The sequence below is a fragment of the Lacerta agilis genome, chromosome 2, assembly GCF_009819535.1.
Source record: "Lacerta agilis isolate rLacAgi1 chromosome 2, rLacAgi1.pri, whole genome shotgun sequence".
NCBI lineage: Eukaryota > Metazoa > Chordata > Lepidosauria > Squamata > Lacertidae > Lacerta > Lacerta agilis.
In genome coordinates this window covers 21,780,614-21,805,413 of record NC_046313.1, presented here as the reverse complement: position 1 = coordinate 21,805,413, position 24,800 = coordinate 21,780,614, and the positions used below count along the sequence as shown (strand labels likewise).

Below are 24,800 nucleotides of genomic sequence, written 5' to 3'. Positions count from 1 at the left end.
AACCAGCTCCACCCCTTGAGCATGGGAAATTGATAAGCATGAGTGCCTGCTCCATAGCTAGAGGTCTAGGAAAAAGAGTTGGCCTTGCACAGGTTGAGAACCCAGGTGTGTAAATGCAGTGGAACCACAGGCAGAAAAAGAAGGAAGAGTTTTAAGATTTGCAGTGACACAGAGAAGGAAAAGCATAGCAGCGAATGCTGGGAACATCAGCTGCTTTCTCTATGGCTCTGTACTTGCCATATATATATATGTAGAGAGAGAGAGAGAGAGAGAAGTAGAGACAAAAAGAAATAAAACACCAATTAGGAAATTGAAAATGCCTTAGAAAATACAAGAGACAACAAATGGACAGCTAAAAGCACCAGGTGAGCCTCGCTGGGTGGGGAAGGGATTCCAAAGGAACAGTCCCCTGCAACTCAACCCTCCATATGTAATCCTGAAAGCGGCTTTGAACCCTCAGTTGTGGGGGCAACCTTTGTTCACAGAGCAGCTTCTGAGCTAAGTCCATATATCCTGATTTCCACCTGTTCATTATTCACCACTTCTAGTGGGTCCCAGATTCTCAAAGGCCGTGCGTGCAAAACTTATGACGTCAACTATTCATGCACGGCAGTTCGTCATTTATCAATATCCTTCCTTCCTTCCTTCCTTCCTTCCTTCCAGTGTGGTGTAGTGGTTAAGAGCGGTAGACTCGTAATCTGGGGGACTGGGTTCGCGTCTCCACTCCTCCACATGCAGCTGCTGGGTAACCTTGGGCTAGTCACACTTCTTTGAAGTCTCTCAGCCCCACTCACCTCACAGAGTGTTTGTTGTGGGGGAGGAAGGGAAAGGAGAATGTTAGCCGCTTTGAGACTCCTTCGGATAGTGATAAAACAGGATATCAAATCCAAACTCCTCCTCTTCCTCCCTCCTCCTCTTCTTCAAGAAGGATACTGACAAGCTGGAACGTGTCCAGAGGAGGGCAACCAAAATGATGAAAGGCCTGGAAATGATGCCTTATGAGGAACGCCTTAGGGAGCTGGGTATGTTTAGCCTGGAAAAGAGAAGGTTAAGGGGTGATATGATAGCCATGTTCAAATATATAAAAGGATGTCATATAGAGGAGGGAGAAAGGTTGTTTTCTGCTGCTCCAGAGAAGTGGACACGGAGCAATGGATTCAAACTACAAGAAAGAAGATTTCACCTAAACATTAGGAAGAACTTTCTGACAGTAAGAGCTGTTCGACAGTGGAATTTGCTGCCAAGGAGTGCAGTGGAGTCTCCTTCTTTGGAGGTCTTTAAGCAGAGGCTTGACAGCCATCTGTCAGGAATGCTTTGATGGTGTTTCCTGCTGGCAGGGGGTTGGACTGGATGGCCCTTGTGCTCTCTTCCAACTCCATGATTCTTCTTCTTCTTCTTCTTCTTCTTCTTCTTCTTCTTCTTCTTCTTCTTCTTCTTCTTCTTCCTCTTCTTCTTCTTCTTCTTCTTCTTCTTCTTCTTCTGTCATCCAGGTGTACACTTCATGCATAGACTGAAGGAGGCTCCCGCCTACAAACGTTCGTGCCACAATGATTTTGCTAGCCGCTAGAGAGCCAAAGGATTCACCTCTCCTTCCTCCCCACCCTACCCAACCCTGCAGTTGTTGCTGGTCTTTAAAAGTACCAATTTCCCACGATTGAAAGAAACAATTGGTCTCGTAGTGTTAAATATGCACAGTTGAGATAAAGTCTTTCCCAACAGATGCTTAGCGACTGTTCCATGAAAATGCTGGAGCCCAAGCCAGCAATGCCACACTTTTCACAATACAGCCAGCTGGGTTCTCCTCCTTTCCCCCAGGGCAATTAGCTTCGTGTGGGAGGTACATGCTGTCAGCCGAGACGATGGGAGCAAAAGATAGAATCTCTCCCACCCACCACCCCCATAAGTCCTCTATCTTTGCACTGGAATAATCATATATGTAACCAAGAGCTGCTACAAAGAGCACTGAAATTTAGCATCACCTCAGTGCAGTAAAGAAATATTCATCTTGCATGGAATATGGGTCAGGAAAACCATTGGGGTTAGTGGCAGGGAGGCAGTTGCTGCTAACCTAAGTTTAATGTAAATAATAATAATAATAATAATAATAATAATAATAATAATAATAATAATGAATACCCTGTCCATCTGGCTGCGTTTCCCCAACCACTCCGGGTGGCTCGCAACAGAGGACATGGAGGTGAGTCTCTGCCTGTTTGTTTGTTTTTTTAAGTTTTAACAGGAAAAAGGGGAGATAAATTAATAAAAATAGCAATAAAGCAAAATTAATTCAAAAACAAACAAAACCCATTACCTGCAATAAGATTATTCCATCAATCCTACTTATACATATAAATTAATATAGGCAGTCTAAACAGGTATCTAAATGAAACTGATGATTCTATGCTGTGCGTTCAAATGTAGACTTGGCAAAGAGAACTTCAAACTACTGGGTGGGTATAGGTTTGGCCATCCAACCAAGGGTCACCTAGTACAACCCCCTGCAATGCAGGAATCTCAAAACGTGGTCCCCCATCCCATTTGAAACCATTCCAGACCCTCCTTAGCTCTGCACACATGCTAGCAGTTTTATTACTGTGCCACTTGTTTTAAGATTCTTCGCCACTGCAAACACTCACAGAAAACCTACTTTTGTTGTCCATCCATTAGTCCCCCATACTACAGGAGTGCTCCAAAATCCACAAATAACAAGTATTTCTCAGAAACAAAGTAGATATAAACAAACATTTCTGAGCAGAAAGAAAATACCACAGGACTTGCCCCCACATTAGATGCAAACATCACGTGTAACTTGGCCCCAAGTTTCCAACACACTGTATGTACTAGGATTTCAGCAGCACCAATTTGACAATCTCCGAGTTTCACAGTATGACTTAAAACGCATCCTAGAATTGCACCAAACGCTTAGAGAGGAAGGCATTTCATTTCTAGGGAAAGGCACCAGATTCCACTGGATAGTTCACCGGAACAATCCATTCCCAGAGCACCACGCTCTTGTCTGCATACTTGTTGATGCACAAAATATTCAAGAATGCTTTGTTCCAGTGAAATACTAGGCATGAGCTTTTGCCACACAAATAGCCTGGTTGCCGTTTTACCTTTTGGCTCTACCTCTCAATAGCTATCTTCCTAGCTATCAAAGACCTGTTATGATCACTAGATCATAACATGCCACCCATTATCATCTGCTTCATTGAGGCTCCGATTCTGTCATTATCAGGGCCGTCTCATCATAGGGGTTGGGTGGCGCGGTGCACCAGGGCGCCAGGCCCCCCAGGGGCGCCCCCACGAGCCCGTCGGCATACCAGGCGCCCCCTCCCCAATCCGTGCCCGCCCCCAAGGGCGGCCGGCAAGCTGCAAGCCGGCTGCCCTTCGGAGCCCCAGCTGGAGCGCTGGGAAGGGCGCGCAAAGCCCTGCACCGCTCCAGCGCCACGCCCCTCATCCCCCGCTCGCCCACCTCCCTCCCGCGCTGGCTGCCCCTCGGGGGATGAGGGGCGTGGCGCTGGAGTGGCACGGGGCTTTGCGTGCCCTTCCCAGCGCTCCAACTGGGGCTCCGGAGGGCGGCCGGCTTGCAGCACCACGCCCCTCATCCCCCGCTCCCCCCCCTCCCGAGGGGTGGCCAGTGCGGGAGGGAGGTGGGCGGAGAGGCGGCCCACGGGGGGCGCCGAGGGATCGTTGCACCAGGGCAGCCGATCCCTTTAAGACGGCCCTGGCCATTATGGCTGGCTGATTGTAATAGATTTACTACTGCTGCTAAGTAAGCAACAACAGCTGCCAATCTTTCTGTTGAATAAATATATAGCTTACGAATACCATACAGTATCTGTGACACGCTGGCACCACCGATGCACCTTTTCTAAACTTCAGCATAAGGAGGCAGCGGAGAATGAAAGCGCTTAGCCTCAAGGCTTCACACAAGCGGTCAGATTGTGACAGCATTCAGGGCCAACTCCTTGCAAACAGCCTGCAGAAGACTGAAATGTCACAGCAATTAATGGCATCAGTAATAATTTTTGTGGTGCACAGAAAGACATTTCCGTGGCCAAAGGGGCTTACATAATGCCAGTTAATAAGGAAATCACACCTAAGGAACTCATTTACAACTACTAATAAACCCCAATTATCACTGCTATTATTCCAGTGGATTTACCCTTGCAATCCCAAAGAGATTTATGTCCACTGTTGAAATCAACAACAAGGAGGATCTAGTGGTTCTTATTTACTCTAAGTATTGTTATTACAGTGTTATTTGGGGACTTGGGGTCCAAAAAGCTGGGATCGGGGATAGCAGGTCCTAAAATAGGAAAAGCCAGCTCCCAATGGCAATAGCCAGAGGCATCATCACAAAAAGTCTAAGCCAGGAAAACAGTGGATGGTAAGCAAAGGTGATATGCAGGCAGGGGCAGAGAGCAGACAAGTACCGTAGATAAGATGCATGCAACATAAAGAGGTCGGCGGCAGCTTGGTCCTGCCCAGATGACTTAATATTCAGAGCAGAAGGAGGTGAAATCGTATTGGTTCCCTAGGCTCCTGGGTTCAAATTCCTTCACAGCCAGGAAATGCACACCAGTTGGCCTTGGGCAAATAATGGTCTCAGTTCACAGAGTTGTTTTGAGGATTCTGTCCTGAGCCCGTGAGATAAGCCAAGGAAAGAGCATAAATAACACGAATTGATGTGAGCGTGTTTCTACCAGCAGGTCAAAGCCAGATTACAATCCCAAAGCAAAAGATCCTGGGGTTTCTCTTTCATTTCGCTTTCAGAGCATTCTGCAGTGTGCTATCGAGAAACACGCAGGAGGGCATACCCAGTCATTTCTAGGGAACAGCAAGAGGGAGCACACTACACCAGATGCTTAGAATTGCTCCCAAAACTACATTCCCACACGCTCCAACATTTCTCTGATGAAACTAGGGACATCATGTTATGTTATGTTGTTATGTTACGTGTTGTTATTTGCTGTTATTTTTATCGTGCCCATCTGACTGGGTCGCCCCGGCCACTCTGCGTGGCTTCCAACATATATAAAAACCATAATAAAACATTCAACATTTAAAAAGCTTCCCCATACAGTGGTGCCTTCAGATGTTGTCTAAAGGTTTTAGACAAGGTTTCTCCTTGGCAGGGTGTGGGTGCCAACATTTCTCCAATGAAAATAGGGAAATCCTAAGGAAAAGTGGGAACAAATCAGAAACCTTCTGTAAATCCAGGACTGTCCTGGAAAACAGGGACACTTGGAGGATCCGTATTCCAAATCCAAGAGTAAAAATTCTGAAGCATCTGAGATGCATCACCTCAGTCTAAACTCCTGATCTGCATTTAAAACAACAATGGAAGAATTTCTAAAGGATATGGGTACATACTGCTAAAAGATTGTGGTTCTGCTGAAATAGGGTAGAACTGCATTTTTAATACAGTGGTACCTTGGTTCCCAAACAGCTTAGATGTCAAACAAACTGGCTCCCGAATGCTGCAAACCCGGAAGTAAGTGTTCCGGTTTGCGAACGTTTTTTGGAAGCCGAACATCCGACGCACCTTCTGCTTGAGTGCAGGAAGCTCCTGCAGCCAGTCGGAAGCTGCGCCTTGGTTTTCGAACAGTTTTGGGAGTCGAGCCAACTCCCGGAATGGATTAAGTCCAAGAACCAAGGTTCCACTGTACACACTGTCCTGACGGCCGAATTTGCCTTGGTCCTTGCCTTGCTAGACTCTTTCCACCTGTCTGGGCAGTGGGGGGGGGCAGCTGGCCATAACCCTTCTACTGAATTTGTGGGTGAGATTAAACATGGCACAATTCACCTCTTTTTGCCCTTGCATGACTGATTCCCCCCCCCCAAAAAAAGAAATCACTGGTGCTGTTGGAGAGGCCAACGTTGGGGCAAGGCAACCCCTGACTGTCACCTGCTGGAACCTGTGACACAAGCAGAACGGTTTTTAAACACCCAAACTCACACCTACTTCAGGCTGTGCTTTATCTTTTGGTTCTCAGGCAAGTGTTAGCTGCGACATCGCTTCCTGAGATCATGTTTCCCAGGAGTGGTGCCAAGGAGATGACGTCCCAGGGAGCATCTCACATTGTTGCTATCTGGGCCTTGGAAGCACCTGGTTCCCAAGCATAGACAGGGACAGCCTTGATTGCTCCATGGGTTGCTTTCGCCTCCTCATGGGAGATGCAGACCTATGCACTCCGGGCTGATGGTGACTTGGAGGAGAGCAACCACCAGGGGCTATTTAGGGGAAGGGATAGTGGCCACAATCCCTTTCAAACACCTCACAAGATGCAACTGCGCTAGGGTTGCTACCCATCCATTTAAAAAACAGGATCAGCTCATTTTGAAAAGCAGTGTCTCCTGTCCCGTCTGGGACGCCTTTTGTCCCATGTTCAAAGTCATGGGAAAAATAAAATGGGCATTAAAACTTTCCTCCTTTGTGCACTCACCCCAACTTGCTTGTCTCATGCAGCCCAGCTTGCTACATACCTCGGATGTTAAGCCTGCCCTCCAAAGCTGGCTGATTGATGCTCCAGGCTAGCCAATAGAGCTCAGCAGCCTGCAGCAGGCTCTTCTGGATTGGGCCGAGCTCTTGCCGGCGGCTCTAAGAGGGACGAGCGAAACGTTCCCTGGAGCAGCAGCCTCAGCCCCTTCAAAGCTAAGAATTTGTCATTATCTCTCACCCTCGTTCTTTTTTTGGCTGGGTTTCTACATCTCTCATCTTTCTGGCAGGCAGCAATTCAGCAGGTGGGAAAGATTTCGTTTCCATATTGTCCTTGGATGGTTTGCAGTGACCGATAGATTCACTCATTTCTGCACTAGGTAAAAGTAAATTTTATGCCCACAAATTCCCCCCCCCTGTTTTGTCCTTTATTTTGAATGACCTGTCCCGTATTTTGCCCAAACAAAAGTGGCCACCCAAACCTGCACCCTCCCCTCCTTTGCTGCCAAGCGCAATGCCCCTCTTTGCCCCATCTCCTTCTCCTCTCTCCTGAAGGCACTTTGCAAAGCATCGCCACCAACAGCAGGAAGCAAGACCGATCCCACAGCTCCTGTCACCACTTGTGGCTGCTTAGATGTTTGCCTATGAAAACAAAGCTCTATACCACTTTAGGAAAACAACTCTCCGCATCTATACTTAAGATCCAGTAATGAAGGTTTTCAGTGCTGAGGACCACATGCCAGGCTGTGGGTCAGAGGAAAAAGGAGTAGGAGCAATAGACAGCATTTCTACCTCTGTACAGTGAGATAGTTTTACACTCACACAGCCAGGCAAACAAACACACTCAGTGATTGTGTAAATAATAATAATAATAATAATAATAATAATAATAATAATAATGCATTTTGTGTATTTTATATTTTATCTTGAGACCTGCAAGTATAGAGTGGTATATAAATTTCAACAACAACATTATTGTTGTTGCTATTGTCGTTATTATTATTGTTGTTGAAATTTATATACCACCCTATAGCTGCAGGTCTCAAAATAACATCACAATATAAAAACACAAAATACAAAATAAAAACAAAAACAAAAGCAACCCAATCACCACCTCCCAACACATTTTTAAGACATTGGTGTGGCGATCACACAGGGTCCCCGGTCGTTTAACGGACTATTGATCCCTGTGCCACCACGCACTTCGCTGCCACCAACCAGGATCCCCTCCCTGGTAATCACTGTCACAGTCAGGGTGTGATTTTAAACAAAATAATAAGTGTTTATTTAAAAACTTCAACAACTTAAAATATTGGTTACAACCCTGTCCTAATCCTACGCTCACCACTCTACCTCACCACCAACCCTCACAATCAACAACCACCCACCAACCAACTCCTTCGATCAACTGCTCTTAACCCACACTCTAACTGACTCTGTTCAGCTGCCCCTAGCTCCTCCTCCCTCTGTTTATTGGTCTGCCTAGGGTCAGCCACTTAACCCCTTACTTACTCCTGCTCATATATGTATTCCCTAGGAAGGGCAAACGCCACATTTGGATTATTTAATGTATTTTTAATTTTTTGTTGGAAGCCGCCCAGAGTGGCTGGGGAAACCCAGCCAGATGGGCGGGGTATAAATAAGAAAGTGTTGTTGATGTTAGATGTTAATCAGTCAAAGGCCTGGATAAAGAGGAACGTTTTTTGCCTGGTGCCTAAAGATGTATAATGAAGGCGCCAGGCAAAACTCTCTGAGGAGAGCATTCCAGAGAAGGGGAGCCACTGAAGAGAAGGCCCGTTCTCGTGTTGCCACCCTCCGCACCTCTCATGGAGGGAGTGGGGCACACAAAGAAGGGCCTCAGAAGGTGATCTCATGGTCCGGGTACTATCTTCCAGGACTATCTCAGACCCCATATTAAGAATCCTATCTTATGTATGGGGGAAACTGAGGATGAGAGGCTGCAGTTTGCCAAAAGTTAATGACAGAGGTGAGATTTGAACCGTCAGCTTCCCACTCACAGCTTGTTAACACGTTTTGGCCAAGACAACAGAAAGCTCATCCATGGAAATACCATGCAGGGTAACAATACAGAAGCAAAATAAAAAATTCTTTCCAGTAGCACCTTAGAGACCAACTGAGTTTGTTCTTGGTATGAGCTTTCGTGTGCATGCACACTTCTTCAGATACACTGAAACAGAAGTCACCAGATCCTTAAATACAGTGAGGGAGTGGGGAGGGGTATTACTCAGAAGGGTGGTGGGAATGCACCCTTGACTCCTTCAAAGTAGTGTCCCCAGCAGGCCATCTGGATTAATGTGGGCGCTCTCTCTATGTTTTTGTCTGTGTGCAGTAGTTGTTTCTGATTCATGATACCAATGCAACTACCAATTACAACAAAAAGCATTGCATCGCTTTAGAGCAGCCTTTCTCTGCCTTGAGTCCCTAAGATGTTGTTGGACTACAATTCCCATCATTCCTAGCCAGCATGGCCAGTGGAAAAGGATGAAAGGAGTTGTAGTTCTAAGATCATGGCCACTGGTCCCATCACCTCCTGGCAAATAGAAGGGGAAGAAATGGAGGCAGTGAGGGATTTCACTTTCTTGGGTTCCATGATCACTGCAGATGGTGACAGCAGTCACGAAATTAGAAGACGCCTGCTTCTTGGGAGAAAAGCAATGACAAACCTAGACAGCATCTTAAAAAGCAAAGACATCACCTTGCCGACAAAGGTCCGTATAGTTAAAGCTATGGTTTTCCCAGTAGTAATGTACGGAAGTGAGAGCTGGACCATAAAGAAGGCTGATCGCCGAAGAATTGATGCTTTTGAATTATTGTGCTGGAGGAGACTCTTGAGAGTCCCATGACTGAACAACAACAACAACAAGCATCTGAGGACCCAAGTTTGAGAAAGGCTGCCTTAGGGACAAACACATTTATTACGGCACAAACTTTCACGAACCAGTCAAGTTGATCAGAAGCATGAAGTACTAGAGAGTTGGAAGCAATGAGGTCAGAAGGAAGTGAAGTTACGTAAGGTTATTAGTGGGGAATAATTTCTACTGCTGTTTTCATGAGACAGGGATTTCGAAATCTTTATCTGAGTAAACATCTCAAAAGTTAACTTTTGGCCACTTTCAAACCCAGCGTTCTCCAGGAGGAAAACAAACCCCTTGGAAGAACTCAGCTGTTGACTCAGTGGCCAGCATCTCTGAACCCCTTCAACCTAAACAGCCACATGGGGTTTTTTGTGTCTCCCCCCCCCAAAAGCCTTCTTCTTAATCCTTATTTTCTGACACTGCCACACAGGTCTGAGAAAGGGGCTAAAGGGTGCAGAGGGTTGCATAAATCTGCGGGCGCTTAACAGAGTTTATTACTGGTTAACTCAGGACAACACCTCCATTTTTGTTGTTCTGTTTATCCCTCTGGAAGTAGCAGGTTCCTCCAGTTCCCAGGAATGTATGTTCTCAGCAGTTCCGGTTCGTGCCAGAGCAGTTCAGCTGTTCCCCACATGAAGCCTGCACCAGTTTGGGGTTTGGCCATCAACGCCCCTCTCCAGGCGGATCTTAAAAAAAAAGGGTCCCAGAAGAACAGCAGGCACTGTTACGTTCTCTTACCTCAACATCACAGGGCTCGTGGCATTTGCCGGGATCTTCCCTGCCCAGTAGGCAAGCGTGGGAACACGGTGACCCCCTTCCCAGGTCGTTTGCTTTGCTGAGCTCCCATCTGCAAAATTTAAACAGAGAAAATGTATTTGCAGAGGCCGGCCTGCCAGGAGAGTTCCCAAAGAGCCAAGATTGCAAAACAAAAGCTAAATAGTTAAGAGACAGGGGGACAAGTTCTCTCCTTTTTAAAAAAAACAAGACAAGCAATCCATTAACGGGGATATGAAATTGTGCTAGCCCAAAACAGTGCATAACATAAATGACACAGCAATCCTAATGATCTCATCAATTCCTTCCTCTACGCTGCTTCAGTTTATTCAGCACTGGCAACAGCAGAATGCAAGGCCTATTCAAGGTTTCATCTGGTATATTTTTAGCTTTTTTAACATGCACAGGGTGGGGATGGAGGAGACACTCCTGAAGATTATAAATGTTTACAAAGTACTGGAGTTGCACATAGCATGCTAAGCTTGAGCTCCATCCCAGCTGGATTGGCCGAATTTGGGTTAAGTCATCATGGTCTCGCAGCCACAGTAACCTTCTTCCTTCAGGACTAGCTGTGAATGCGCACGAGGCAAAGACTTGGCATGGAGACAAAGTGTGATGTCAAATCATCTACATAAAAGCCCAGTACAGTCGTACCTTGGAAGTCGAACGAAATCTGTTCCGTAAGTCCGTTCTGACTTCCAAAATGTTTGGAACCCAAAGCGCAGCTTCTGATTGGCTGCAGGAAGCCGCAGAAGCCCTGTTGGATGTTCAGCTTCCAAAAATAGTTTGCAAACCGGAACACTCATTTCTGGGTTTGTGGCATTTTTCTTTCTAATTTAACACTAATGTCTCAACAAATGAAACTGATCTGTAGAAAATGTAACTTGAAAAAAAAACATTGCACATACTTCTGTAAACCAAGAAATCTTTAATAAAAAAAATACGTTTGGGGGGGGGGGGAAATGAATGGTGGAAGTAGGTAGAGCTGCCCCAAATGCAATCATGGTTGAGGCCCTGATCTCCACCTCACACAACTGATAAGCTCTGGGGAAGGGAGGGAGCAGGTCAAACAGGATTAGAGCACTTTGAACTCAATTTTTCTCCTGGCCCCACTGTCTAACATAGTGTTTTCCAAATTTGGGTCTCCGGCAGTTGTTGGACTACAACTCCCATCATCCCTGGCTAGCAGGACCAGTGGTCAGGGATCATGGGAACTGTAGTCCAGAAACAGCAGGAGACTCAAATTTGGGAAACACTGGCAACACCCAGCCTCTATGTACAAGCTGGAAAACTACACCTTCCCGGCCTAGGTTTGGATACGGCTGCCTAAAACCCCGGCAACACTCCTCACATTCAAGCTGAAGACAGAGAAATGAGATGTTTGCTGCTTTCTGTTGCGGCTGCATTGGCTAATTAAAAAGAAAAAGAAAGAAAGGCTCTGCTTTGCAAGCAGGCTAAATGAAACAAACTCAATTCAAGTGACTTCCTCCCCCTACCCTTCCAAAATCAAAAATGATGCGTGCTTGTTGACAAGCTCATTCACCTCCCTTCTCCAAAGCACAATGTCCGTAAACACAAAGGGTACAAATTGCACCAGCCCTAATAAGGGGCTTTTCCTGGACCAACTGTTCTGAAGTGCACATCCATGCAAAATAACACAGGCTTGTGGCATTTATTTCGATAATCAAATGTTATGCAAGCATCCTGTTGCATTAAATTACAAAGGCCAAGGCTTCTGGGGGAAATCTGACAGAGGAGGGAAAACAGAATGTAAGGAAGAGGGGGTGGGGTTGGACAAACTCAAATACACCCCCTGGAAAGGCCAAAAATGGAAAATTACCAAGGCATGGGACGTCACTTGATTTATTGCATGCATAACTTTTTGCCAGGGAACATATTGAGATGCTCTCTGGAGGACTTTAGGGCTTGTCTATAGCTCATGCAGGGACGCGGGTGGCGCTGTGGGTTAAACCACAGAGCCTAGGGTTTGCTGATCAGAAGGTCGGCGGTTCAAATCCCCGTGACGGGGTGAGCTCCCGTTGCTCGGTCCCAGCTCCTGCCCACCTAGCAGTTCGAAAGCACATCAAAGTGCAAGTAGATAAACAGGTACCGCTCCGGCGGGAAGGTAAACGGTGTTTCCGTGTGCTGCTCTGGTTTGCCGGAAGCGGCTTTGTCATGCTGACCACATGACCTGGAAGCTGTATGCCGGCTCCCTTGGCCAGTAATGCGAGATGAGCGCCGCAACCCCAGAGTCGGACGCGACTGGACCTAAAGGTCAGGGGTCCCTTTACCTTTATAGCTCATGCAAACATTGTTAAGACTCCCCCCAAAGCTCAAGTTCAGTCCTGCTTTTGGTGAGTTTGCCGTTTTAGAGGGGTGGTTTTCAACCAATTCCAGACAGGGCTGCACTACTTCTGAAGGGTGAGGTTCACAGGCTAGAGAAGGAGCCCTGGTGGTTTGAAGCAGAGCTTAGTGCACCTGCTGTGGCCACTTATGGATAGAGATCACCTGGCTGTGTCTCATATTCTGGCAGCCTTCAGATTACACCACTGCAACATGCTGTACATGCTGCTTCCTTTGAAGTCTGCCGTTAGTTCAAAATGCAGGTGCAGAAGACCAGGCCTCGGGATTATATTTATATTGCTGGTGTTGAAAACACTGGCTCCTAATCTGTTTCCAAGATCAATTCAAAGTGGCTGGTCCACCACTTTGGCACCAGAGTACTAGCTGACCATCTTCGCCCGTACCTAATCACCATAGCTGTCCTCAGACACTTTCTCCCCTGCTTCGGAGGTAAGGCAGGTGATTATAACTCCCACCATCCCTGGCCATTTGCCACACTGGCTGGGGCTGATGGGATTTGCAGCCCAAAACAGCTTTCCTTCGCTCTCCAGAATTTCAGCTTTTCCCAATCTTACCTGGAGGTGCTGGGGATTGAACCTGGGACCTTGGGCATAGTCCTCAGCCATAGTCCTTCCCATGGTACTGGGAAGCAGGACAGGAAGACTACAGCCCTCTCCTGTTGTTGGTTCCAGACTTTCAACACCAGGCTTTCAGTAGTATGCTTCCTTTGAATCTGGAGCTTCCATCTAGCCATTATGACTAACAACCATTAATAGCATAATCCGCCGTGAATTTATTTAATCTACAGTGGACGCTCGGGTTGCGAATGCGATCCGTGCGGGAGGTGCGTTCGCAACCCGTGCTGCTGCGTCTGCGCGCGCGATGCAGTTCGGTGTTTCTGCGCATGCGTGAGCGCCAAAACCTGGAAGTAACCCGTTCCGTTACTTCTGGGTTCGGCATGATGCGCAACCCAAAATCGCGCAACGCAAAGTGGCCGTAACCCGAGGTATGACTGTACTTTAAAGCCCTCTGAGCTGTTGGCCGTCACATCTTGTGGCAGCACATGTTACTGTCATGATATTACAAGCTGAGCTGCAAAAGCTGCAGCAGCGAGGCTCACGTGACTATGTGTCTGTTTTCATCCTGTGAGAAAGCCACCAGTTCTATTAGCTTTCCCACACATGTGTTGTTTTGTACCTTTTACTATCGTTTCTGGCTTAGAGATGCCGGACACGCTAATGCACAGCTCTGACTTAATGAGCTGCGCATGCAGAGACATATTCTGCATCTTATCTACAATAAAGTAGTTTAGCCTTAATGGCTTGTGTGTGTTGTTCTTCATGCTGGGGAACAATTGCATATCAATGTGCCTCTGGACTCGAGTAGCCAGGAGGGCACGCAGGCTTTGTCCCTACCTGGGGGTCAGTCTCACAACTTGCCCCCGCGGGACGTTTGCTAACAGTTACGCCCAATTTGAAGACGTGATTTATTTTATACTGTATAAACAAGGAATAACTAATTTTGCCGGACTACAACTCCCATCATTCCTTGGCCACTAGACAGCATGATATGGGAACTGGGATCCAATAACACGCAGAGGACCACAGGTTCTTTACCCTTGTGATATTGTGAGATGCCGGGCTGAAATATGGCTCTTAGAGATGCGAACTGGTTAACTAATTTCAGGAAATAAATGAGAAGTTAAGTCGTATGGCCAGAGAGGAAATTTTAGAAGTAGGGAAGGGATTTCAAATGAAGACAGCAAAGCCCTGGGACTGTGAGTTCTGAGGCAGCTTTTTATTGTAAATGTCAGACCATTCCTTTCTATATTTGGAAACGGACAGGAAACATGTGTGGAAATAGCTGCTGCTGCTGCTCCCAAAGAGCTATTGGGGAAATATGACTACACACACACACACACACACACACACTCTTCACGGTGTGGCCTCCTGCCTACCTCAACATAAATAACCCCACCAACGCAAAAGAGACACTCGGGTGCAGATCTGATCAGAGTGATCTTTACAATGAGAGAGATGTTTTCAAAGGCATGAAAAACAAAGGGAGCCTCATGGGGAACTTGGCACCTCTTAGAAAATAAACTAACATTTCAGTGAAACCAAATACAGATAAATGGAACAAACAGGCAGAGTTACGCCAAAGTGAACACCTTGGGAGTCTCTGTATTCTGTCAGAGGGCATAAATTCCACCGATCCGACTCGGGCAGCTCTGCAGACTGCTAGTTTGTTTTGGGACATTTTTTGATGGGCTTACAGCACACTTGTAATGATCCCAGTAAAATGATCCCAGTTTCCCAAAGCTGCTGTCGGAGGGAAATCACTTGTTGTTGTTGTTGTTGTTCAGTCGTTCAGTCGTGTCCGACTCTTCGTGACCCCATGGACCAGAGCACGCCAGGCACGCCTATCCTTCACTGCCTCCCGCAGTTTGGCCAAACTCATGTTAGTAGCTTCGAGAACACTGTCCAACCATCTCATCCTTTGTCGTCCCCTTCTCCTTGTGCCCTCCATCTTTCCCAACATCAGGGTCTTTTCTAGGGAGTCTTCTCTTCTCATGAGGTGGCCAAAGTACTGGAGCCTCAACTTCAGGATCTGTCCTTCTAGTGAGCACTCAGGGCTGATTTCTTTGAGAATGGATAGGTTTGATCTTCTTGCAGTCCATGGGACTCTCAAGAGTCTCCTCCAGCACCATAATTCAAAAGCATCAATTCTTCGGCGATCAGCCTTCTTTATGGTCCAGCTCTCACTTCCGTACATTACTACTGGGAAAAAGGTTAGCAACTTCTCAAAAGAGATTTTTGGCCTATTAAGCAACACATAAAAGCTTTTAAACAAATAAAGAAGGGCCAGGTTCAACCAAGTTGTTGCACTTGTGAGAGCCAGCACAAAAAGACCCGCTAGGACGGCAAGACTTTCCTCCTCCTCTCATTCCCCCACCCCTGTGCACCCTGCGTTCCTCTCTAGCCTTTTTTGGGAAGGGCAGGAGAAACACCAGAACAGTGCATGGGGAAAGGAGAGGGGGCATCACTCCAGTAAACAAGCAGAAGTGCTTATGCTGATGGAGTGATCTACTCAGCATGACGCTGAAGTCTAATTTGTAGGAATCCAATTTGTGTGTGCTCTCCTCTTCCAACCGGTCTCATAATTTCCTGAATAGAAGAACATGCCTAATGCCAATTCCCAGATGTTTACAATATGGGTGACATAGTACAGAGGTATCTTGCATGTGCCTCATTCAGCAATGACTCATCGAAACCTCCTCCCTAGCGGAAAAGGCCATGGCACTGCATGGCTGTCATTTCAGGACAAAGCAAGACTTGGATCCTATTCTCCTGATGAAATAAAAAATGATGGCAGGAGATCGCTTTCATCAGCGTTTCTTACATATAACAACGGGGTCCCAATATCTGCCTACTACATGGCATCATAAGGGTAAAGGAGAAAAGGAAGGAAACCAAGCTCCACAATGCATTAACAAACTTTGAGCCCATGAGAAAAATCAGGCCACTTCAAAATAATCCAGATCACAACTCCAGTGCTGCTTTGCAGAGAATGAGAGACAGTCTGTCGGTATCTCTCCTAGTGATTTACAAACTGATAATAAACATCTTTGGGTATTTATCTCTCTGTAAACATGTGATGCTATTTTTAAGATGATCCCCACTAAGAGGGCACTGTCCATCAAAATTTGAACTTCGGCTAGTACATCAAGGTTAAAACTGGGAACACTGAAATTATTATCGAGTCCAAGGACTCCTCTCAAGTGGGAACTATCCCTAGTAACTGCAGCGACAGTGAGAATACAAGAAAATTTCCTCTTCTATGAATCCACTGGCATGCCCTTGAAAAACTGTGTTCAATGCTGTATGAGCAAACCTGAAAGTCCAAGACAGCTCAAACAGGGACTTTCTGGTGTTCCAGTTGGTTGTTTGGCTTTGGGTGCGTACATTTTGCTACTTGAGCACCACCAGCAGACCCTCCAAGTGTCCCTATTTTCCAGAGACAGTCCTGAATTTACAGACGCCATCCCAGTTTCCGATATGATCCCGGAATGTCCTGCTTTTCCTGAGGATGTCTCTATTTTCATTGGGGAAATGTTGGGAGGGTATAGAGTTATGCGGCCCTAGAGTCAAGGAGATAAATAACTATACAACCTTCAGAAGACATCTGAAGGCAGTCCTGTAAAGGGAAGTTTATAAATGTTTAATGTTTTATTATGTTTTCATATATGTTGGAAGCCTCCCAGAGTGGCTGGGGCAGCCCAGTCAGATGGGTGGGGTATAAATAACAACAACAACAACAACATTACTACTAACACTACTACTACTACTACTTATTATTATTATTATTATTATTATTATTATTATTATTATTATTGAGTAGGACGTCCCTATTTTCATCAGATAAATGTCAGAGGGCATGCACTAGTTTGTATTCTGTGAAATGGGTACTTTATGGTGCCTGTAACAATTTCTTCAACTTCCATACCTGCTGCAACCCAAAAATGTTGGGGCACCCTGATCTAAGTCTTCTATGGCAAAGGTGCTACAGCCAGTGAAGGAGGAAAAGGTCAGTGCTATCAGACTGAAACAGAGGATACAGCCTGATTTCTGCACACGTGCTGCAAAAGAGCCGAACAAGCCTTAGAAACAAACGAGTGCCAGCAGTTACCTCTTCTTGTTTGCCATCTCCCCGTGTAGGGGCCGACACTGCCCGCATACTCGCACTTCTCAGCCCAAGGCCCGTTATCTCCTAGGAGGGAAAGAAAACCCCTTGTTGAAAAACAGAACAGGGAAGCCTTTTCAATTCAAAACAAGGGAGAGCTAGCAAGAAAGTTAATAGAGCATGCTTCTGTTCCCCATCCCACCCCTTCAAATGAACCTTAATACGTTAATAAAGCTACTTCCAAAGAATGATTATGGACAGTACAAAAAGCTTCCTTTTAATATTGTTACCAATATAATGGCTTATACCAATCAAAAAAATAAAAAAGAAAAGAAAAAGGCAAGAGTCACAAAAACATTCAGAAAACGCTAGAGCTCAAGGGAGGCTTTAATTGCAGGCAAATGACTTGTTTGTTTGCTTCTAAATGGGCTGGTACCCTGTCCTTTCTTTCAGCCAGAGCGCATTTCTGGCACCTCTCAGGTGGGTGCCACTGTGGGCCGGTGCTCCCCCCATCCACTGTGTGCCTTTATATACTTCCAAGAAGCCCAAAACAAACATTTAAGTCAAAACAGAAGCTGGCCTGCTTGTACGAGTCTGCATTTTTTTGAGATCAATGACTCCACCTAGCTCCTAGCCTGAAGTTCTTTTCCTGGGTTGCGAGAACTGCCCTGGCATCCTTACTGAAATCTGCCCTATCCAAATGTTCCTTTTCTTCTTTTTTTGTCAGATTCTCCCCCTCTCCCTCCCCCTAGTTTTCCGTAAGACTACTGTGTGAGGTAAATAAGGCTTGGGGATAATAACTAGCTCAAGGTCTCCTCTGAGCTTAATGGCTGAGAGAGGATTTGAATCCAAGGCCAACACGCCACAACTAAGCCATTTAACATTCTGCTGGAACAAGGCACAGTGTTGTACATCCCCATTTATTAAGTTATTCAGGCTGCTTTGTGTTAGCGCAGCTGAAGCCAAAGAAAGCCTCATAACATTCCCCCCTAAAACCAGCCACCTTTGTTACAGTGACTGGGGTTGTATCGCTTCACCTGTGAACCAGAGGAGTGTGTTTTCCTTTGCGGTGCTGTCAACTTCGTCTTTTATTCGTCCCACCAGGGCATCCATCTGCCTCAGGTTTGCTCCGTATGGATCTTGTCCAGGCAGGTCCCATGTTGGCTCAGCCAACGTCAAAGGAACATGCATATGAGCCAGGGCGATATATAGGAAGAACGGGAATCCAATCCGGCTAGAGAGAAAACACAGAAATGTACACTGGTTAATTAAATGGAGGAAGGCGTGACTGGGTCAGAATGGAGGCCGCATGGCTGCCCAGCAGTCTATTACTACGGCCATCATAATATAACATCTTTCCACTCAGCTGGCCTGAAATTGTAAGAGGTTCTTTCTCCAAAATTGCAGTGGTTCTGCTTATTGAAGTCTGTGTTTTTCAAACCAAACAGGGGACCTCGTCATGTCCACCACAGATGTCCCCAGACTGCTTGCTGCAGAGGAAGCTAAGCCACGTTCATGCAGAACGCTAGCTGGGCCTGTTGAGCCTCACCATTGTCCCCAAGTAAACTAAGAGTGCTGTTCAGAACGTAACCAATACTTTTCTGTAACTGTGCATTGCAAGGGAAGTGCTGGTCAGGAAAACTTGTCAGCCACTACCGATATTCTCACCGAGGCTTACTCCTGAGGAACCCAAACCACGAGTTTGAAAATCACCGATTCAGGCCACACCTGCACTGATGTCAGGCAACAGAAGGGGAGCAGTGGGCAGTGCATCCCTTGATTCAGGAATCACACAACACCAGAGATTCATGCAACAACGCAGCTTCAGTAACAACACAAACATCGATTCAGGTGATGTCAGTACAGTGATACCTTGGGTTTACGAACTTAATCCGTTCCGGAAGTCCATTCTTAAACCAAGGCGTGCTTTCCCATAGCAGCGAGGGACTCAATTTACAAATGGAGCACACTCAACAGGAAGCGGAACATGTTCTGCTTCCAAGGCAAAGTTCACAAACCAAAACACCTACTTCAGGGTTTGCAGCGTTTTTAATCCTAGTTGTTCATAAACTAAGCTGTTCTTAAACCAAGGTACCATTGTATAATGAAGACGACTGCAACATACATAGTGCAAATTCTTGGGTGTACATTCAGTATACAGCTGCAAATCTGGAGATGAAAAGTATTCCTTCCTTCATATTTCCCATATGGAGATTTTTTTTGGGGGGGGGGGTATTTTTTTTCTAAATCAGATTTAACAGGAAGATGCCTTAAGGACAGGTCCCATAGCTGTCAACCCTCCCTGCTATTTCCCAATGCTATAATAAGGGAATTTCCCGCAAAAAAGGGAAAGGTTGACAGCTATGGGTCTGACATCAACACATGGTGCTCTCAGGCAAATGATGCAGGCATCCTTTTCATTAAAAGAAGAAGAAATAGAGGCATGGCGCCGTGTGGACACAGGCAATGGGTTGGAAAACTTATACTCTCAGTGTCAGGATGCAGTGAAAGAAGCATTGGGTGCCTCCAAAGTGCCTGGGAAGAGGTTCATCCAGAGACCGGGGCTCCCTTAAACCGGCATAGGTTGGTGTTGCCAAAAAGCCTGGCCACTGAAGCACCCTATCCACTAACCACCCCCTCCCCTTGAATTAAAACAGGATGCACAATTCACTCTCACACCACAAAGCTCTGGAAGTAGGCACACTCAGAGCAGGGACTTGGGCAGGGATGCAATGGGTGACCTCCTTTAAGGACAGGTTGTTTTGGCATCACGTACGATGCAGTCAATCACTCCCAGTGCCAAGGAACAGAAGAACTGCCTAGCTGCAGAGATTAAATGAAAGGAGGCACTCCCAGAGCCTCATGAGATCCTTTGTTCCATTAGGTAATTTTGCATTACACTGTGGTAATTCTCTCTCTCTCTCTCTCTCTCTCTCTCTCTCTCTCTCTCTCTCTCTCTCCCACCCACCCCTGGCAAGTGTACTCAGTTTGGGAATGACAGTTGCAGATGGCTCCATGACTGAGAATAACAATGTGGCTTCACCCACAGAAACAGTTGCTGAGCGCCCCTTTATCAAGCACAGCACGGCATATATCTTTAGCAAGGAAAGAAGGGATAGTAGTTATTCCTAGCAAGAAGTACAGGAGGAATGAGATTAAGGAGAAATTACACGAGGAACTGGAGTCTGCTGTGTTCCACCACTGGAAATAAACTGATGGACCTGGGAGTGGGGGAGATAAAGAGAAGACACACCCCACAACCAGGAAATTAGCCTGGAAAGATCAATGTGCAAGGAGTAAGCCTGGAGCAGAAGGATAGTACTGTAATTCCATAAGAGGACAAATCATGCCGTATTAAGACTTGACTTTGTGCGACTTTGGTTTAAATGCTTACTTTGTGGATGAAAGGGCAACATGGGGAAGTGATTGTTTGCAGACCGACCCACGTCCTCCCCCTCATGCTGCAAAGAAACCAAACTGCACTAAACAGTCATAGATACTACAGGCAAAAGAGGTTTCCCTGTGTTTCACAGATGCAACCAAGGCTCATGCCTAGGACTGGGTGATATATCAATATATCGTCCAAAACCGATTTGAAGTTCATATCGGTTTCATAGCTTCTGACCTGGCAATATATTGCAAATCATGATGTGTGTGTGTGTGTGTGTGCTATGCAAAAATCACAATGTGGGAAGAAAAGTGAAGCCAGCCGATGACTCTACATAGCTTATTTCAGACATTGTGATATATCAGTCTATCGTGATGTTTAGCTGGTGATATATCACAATGTTGAAAACCAGATAGTGCCCAGCCCTACTCATGCCAGGTAGCAACTTCTTTCTGTAGCTACCTTGAGTATATTTCTAGGTAGAAAGGTGAGATATGTATCACAGGTTAAACAAGCAAACAAAAATTTGAGTTGCATGACACACAAGCCCTCTCCAGGTGTTCTGCAAGCATGCTAAAAAATACGTCACACTTATCGCCCTCGCCAAGTTGGGAGGTGACCGTCAGAAGTAGGGAGCCTCCAAACTCATGTGGCTCCCTGCACATTTTAGAACCTTGACAAAAGTTCTAGAACCCTGAAAAGGTTCTAGCTCCACCGCCTTCATTGTTCTTCAGGAGCTCAGAAGGCTCCCCATTTCAGAAAGTCGACCTCCAACTTAACAGAGGGTGATGAGAACAAAGACCAGATCATGGATGTTGAGTTAACACACTTACGGAACATCTGAAGAGGGTTACATATCCTTGGCTTCTCCCTTTCCCTCTGGTCCAGGAGCCATTCTTTAAGGCAGTGTTTTTCAACCACTGTTCCGCGGCACACTAGTGTGCCGTGAGATGTTGCCTGGTGTGCCGTGGGAAAAATTTTGTTTATTTGATTCCTATTCAAGAGAATTACTTTATATATAGTCAATATAGGCACAGAGTTAATTTTTTTAACATTTTCTAATGGTGGTGTGCCTCGTGATTTTTTTCATGAAACAAGTGTGCCTTTGCCCAAAAAAGGTTGAAAAACACTGCTTTAAGGCACGTTTTATAAATCACAGGAGATGTTCGATCCCTTTAGTTCAGCAGCCTCATAAACACGCCCAGGGCAGCTAATCAGAGCAAGTTTAAACATCAATAAAGATGCAAGTCGGTTGAAATTATGTGATAAGGATAAGGTGGAATGGGTTCAAAGAGAGGGTTCAAAAAGTCCAAATCAAGACTCAGTGAGCAGTAGATGCGTCCAAAGGAGCAAAAATCTAAGTGCACCAGCTCTCGGCTCCTAAGAAAAGGTACTTAACTGCAACGTAATCTCCTCTAGAGGAATCGCTGTACCTGCCTCAAGTACTGACCTTTGGAGCTGTCTGTACAAGCAAAACAAAATATAATAAAATATTCCTTCCAGTAGCACCTTAGAGACCAACTAAATTTGTTCTTGGTATGAGCTTTCGTGTGCATGCTACTGGAAGGAATTTTTATTATTATTTTGTTTGGACTATGGCAGGCCAACACGGCTACCTACCTGTAACTGGAACTGTATAAGCAAAGCTGTCTTCCACTTTAGTACCTTAAGAATGGTTCTGTGGCGTATTAGTGCAGCCCACGAGGCAGGTCCCCCTGGATGTGAACCAGGAAAACAACTGGCCTGCACATTCTGTGCTGCAAACCATTTTTGCAACGCATCAATTTAGGATAGAAAAATATGGTTCCTTTTCAGAACCATGCTCTTATTAGTGCAGGCGACACCCCTGCGAGGAAGTCTTAATGGTTTAAAATGGCCTGTATTTGGGTAATGGAGATGGCGGAGGGAGGGAGGTATAAATGCCTCAATCTAAGCCAGTCAAATGAGCAAAGAAACATTTGAACTCAGTGATTCCCAAGCACCACATCAATGTGACCAAACTCCCACTCCAATCTCTCACCCAATTGTCCATTCTCAAAACCCACAGTTTCTTTAAACAGCAGCCTCATCCACCATTTCAGTACAAATTTCTGAAGAGCGGAACGAATGTATTGTTGGCTTCTGCATTTGCAGGCTAAAGATATGGGATGCAAAGCAGCCAGTGAATTTACTCAAAAGGTTGAATTGGGGGAGGGGGAAGAACCCCAATCTTTGGTAGCGGTGTTGATCTTTCCTATTATGAGCAGATAATCAAATTTTCTGTTGACACGTCCTAGGTTTCTTCTGTTTACTTTTTTCTCCCCTGTTGCTAAGTGCCTCTTTGGAGATTTGAGGCCTATGTGCAGAGCACAAGGCTCCACCCTGAGTGACTGGCTCAAAAAAAAGCTGACAGCAGTCATTTCCTCTCCCACAACCTAGTTCCTAATTGCATTAGCTTTTTATTTCCCTGAAGTGATATGCAGACAACAGCTTCTCTCGACACCGCCAACTGTTTTGTCTCTTGTTGCAACTGGATGAAGCAGAACTTGGGCGCTGTCCGCCTTCCGTTGCCATTTCCTTCTCAAAAGGCCTTGACCCCAATACTGCATTGCTAACTAACTTCTTCGCACATTACTTCTCAACAAACCTGTTCATACCATTTAAAGTATAGCCATTATTTTTAAATCCAAACATGCATCTTCGCAGGTGCCAATCTCTCTCTTTTTCAAATGTGTTAAGTGGGCTCTTCCAAATACGGTAATTGAAGTGTGTTTAGTGTGGGTTTGTTTGTTTGTTTTTGGCAATTATTGTGTAGGAGTAAACAACAGATGAGTTCAAACTTATGTCTTGTGGTATGGCTTCCCCCCCCTAAGTTAAGAGGTATGAAGTCAATCTTGTCTGGAAACAGGGTGGATAAAAATCAATGATTTATTTTTAAAAATAATAAAATCAGATTTTTAAATTTTAAATCAGATTTTTTAAATTTAAGTAAGTTTTTTTAAAAAAATAAAACGCTTTTGGAGGAAAAATCTTTCTAAAGATGGTTTTCTATTTAAGTTACATTATAGTCCAAAAGCTATTCATCAGGAAATAAGGATTTAAGTTTTTCATGTGTGCTAAAACTCAGTCTAAGGTGTTGGTTTTTTTTAAGTTTAACCACATCAGTTAACAAACATGGATACATATGCTATAATGTTATTGCTTTAGTTAAATAATTTTTTTAATTGTTATTAAGGAAATGATTATTTTTCTCCTTCCAATAAAGTACAGCAGAAATGTTGTCCAAATATAAACATTTAACTCATTAAACCTCACAATAATTTCATAATAATCTGTCTATGTATTTCTAATAGTATAACCAAATCAGTAATTTTTGATATAACTGTAAAAACTGCTCTGAAAATTTATTATTCCAAAAACAAAACCTTCCTCTGGTTGTAAATATTAAGATTATACCAGCAACAATGAGTCTTTCTGTGAAATAAATAAATAAATAAATAAATGTTGAATTCCAGGTGGCTTCAACATTCCCACGCAGAAATTGGGGGAAGCCTGGGCAATTATAACCTAGGCTATGTTATTTTTAAATTGCCAGAGAACATGTCCTGTTTTCTTGTTTACAGCTATATTTGTCTCCTCTAACAAGGCCTGCTCTTCCTCAGGGCCCTCCGAAGGGAAAAGGGCGGGATGACAAATGGTGAAGAGGAACAAGATTACAGCAAGTGCGTGTGCATTTGCGTATTTGTGCGTGTTTAAACTCTTGGACGTTAAGAACAAACAAACTCACAGTTCCCAAACGGACTCGCGGTGCCCTGCATGAAATAGATCTTTACCATCATTCCCACCTTGCATCGTATCAAGTCTTCCACCGCATATATGACAAATGCATGCCATGAATATTTACAAGTCATGGCACATATTACAATTTAAAACAAAAAAACTAAACACTGGCCATTTCCAAGCAGAGTCGTTTACACCCTGTAGCCTGAATTTCCTTCCATTTCCTATACATGAATTCAAAACTTGGTTGTTCCTAGCACTTCCTACATTATTTCCCTGATTTCATGAATGAGGGAAGACAGGCTGCCAGCCAGCTAGCCATGAGAGATCCACAGACTTCGCTTTGTTGCCATATTCCCCCAACACGTAACTTAAAAAGAAATCCTAATATTACCCCTAAACAGTCAACGTTCATAAACAGCCTATCACCCCTTCCTTCGTTTTTCATTTAAAGGCACCCCATTTTAAAAAGAACAATAAACAAACAAACAAACTGCAAGTTCCTCTCTACAACCACAATGACCTGAAAAAT

The 24,800-nt window shown here is 45.1% G+C and overlaps 1 protein-coding gene across 2 annotated transcripts in view; it reads right to left on the bottom strand.

The window, feature by feature from the left end:
- The window catches only part of ARSG (arylsulfatase G), a 78,026-nt gene that overhangs the window by 30,830 nt on the left and 22,396 nt on the right, over nucleotides 1-24,800 (bottom strand). For both annotated transcript variants that reach the window (XM_033138901.1, XM_033138902.1), the window contains exons 6-8: nucleotides 18,159-18,355; nucleotides 17,128-17,208; nucleotides 10,060-10,168 (exon numbers count right to left, since the gene is read on the bottom strand). In XM_033138901.1, the coding sequence (XP_032994792.1) occupies nucleotides 10,060-10,168; nucleotides 17,128-17,208; nucleotides 18,159-18,355 (387 nt within the window). The remainder of the gene's footprint in view (nucleotides 1-10,059; nucleotides 10,169-17,127; nucleotides 17,209-18,158; nucleotides 18,356-24,800) is intronic.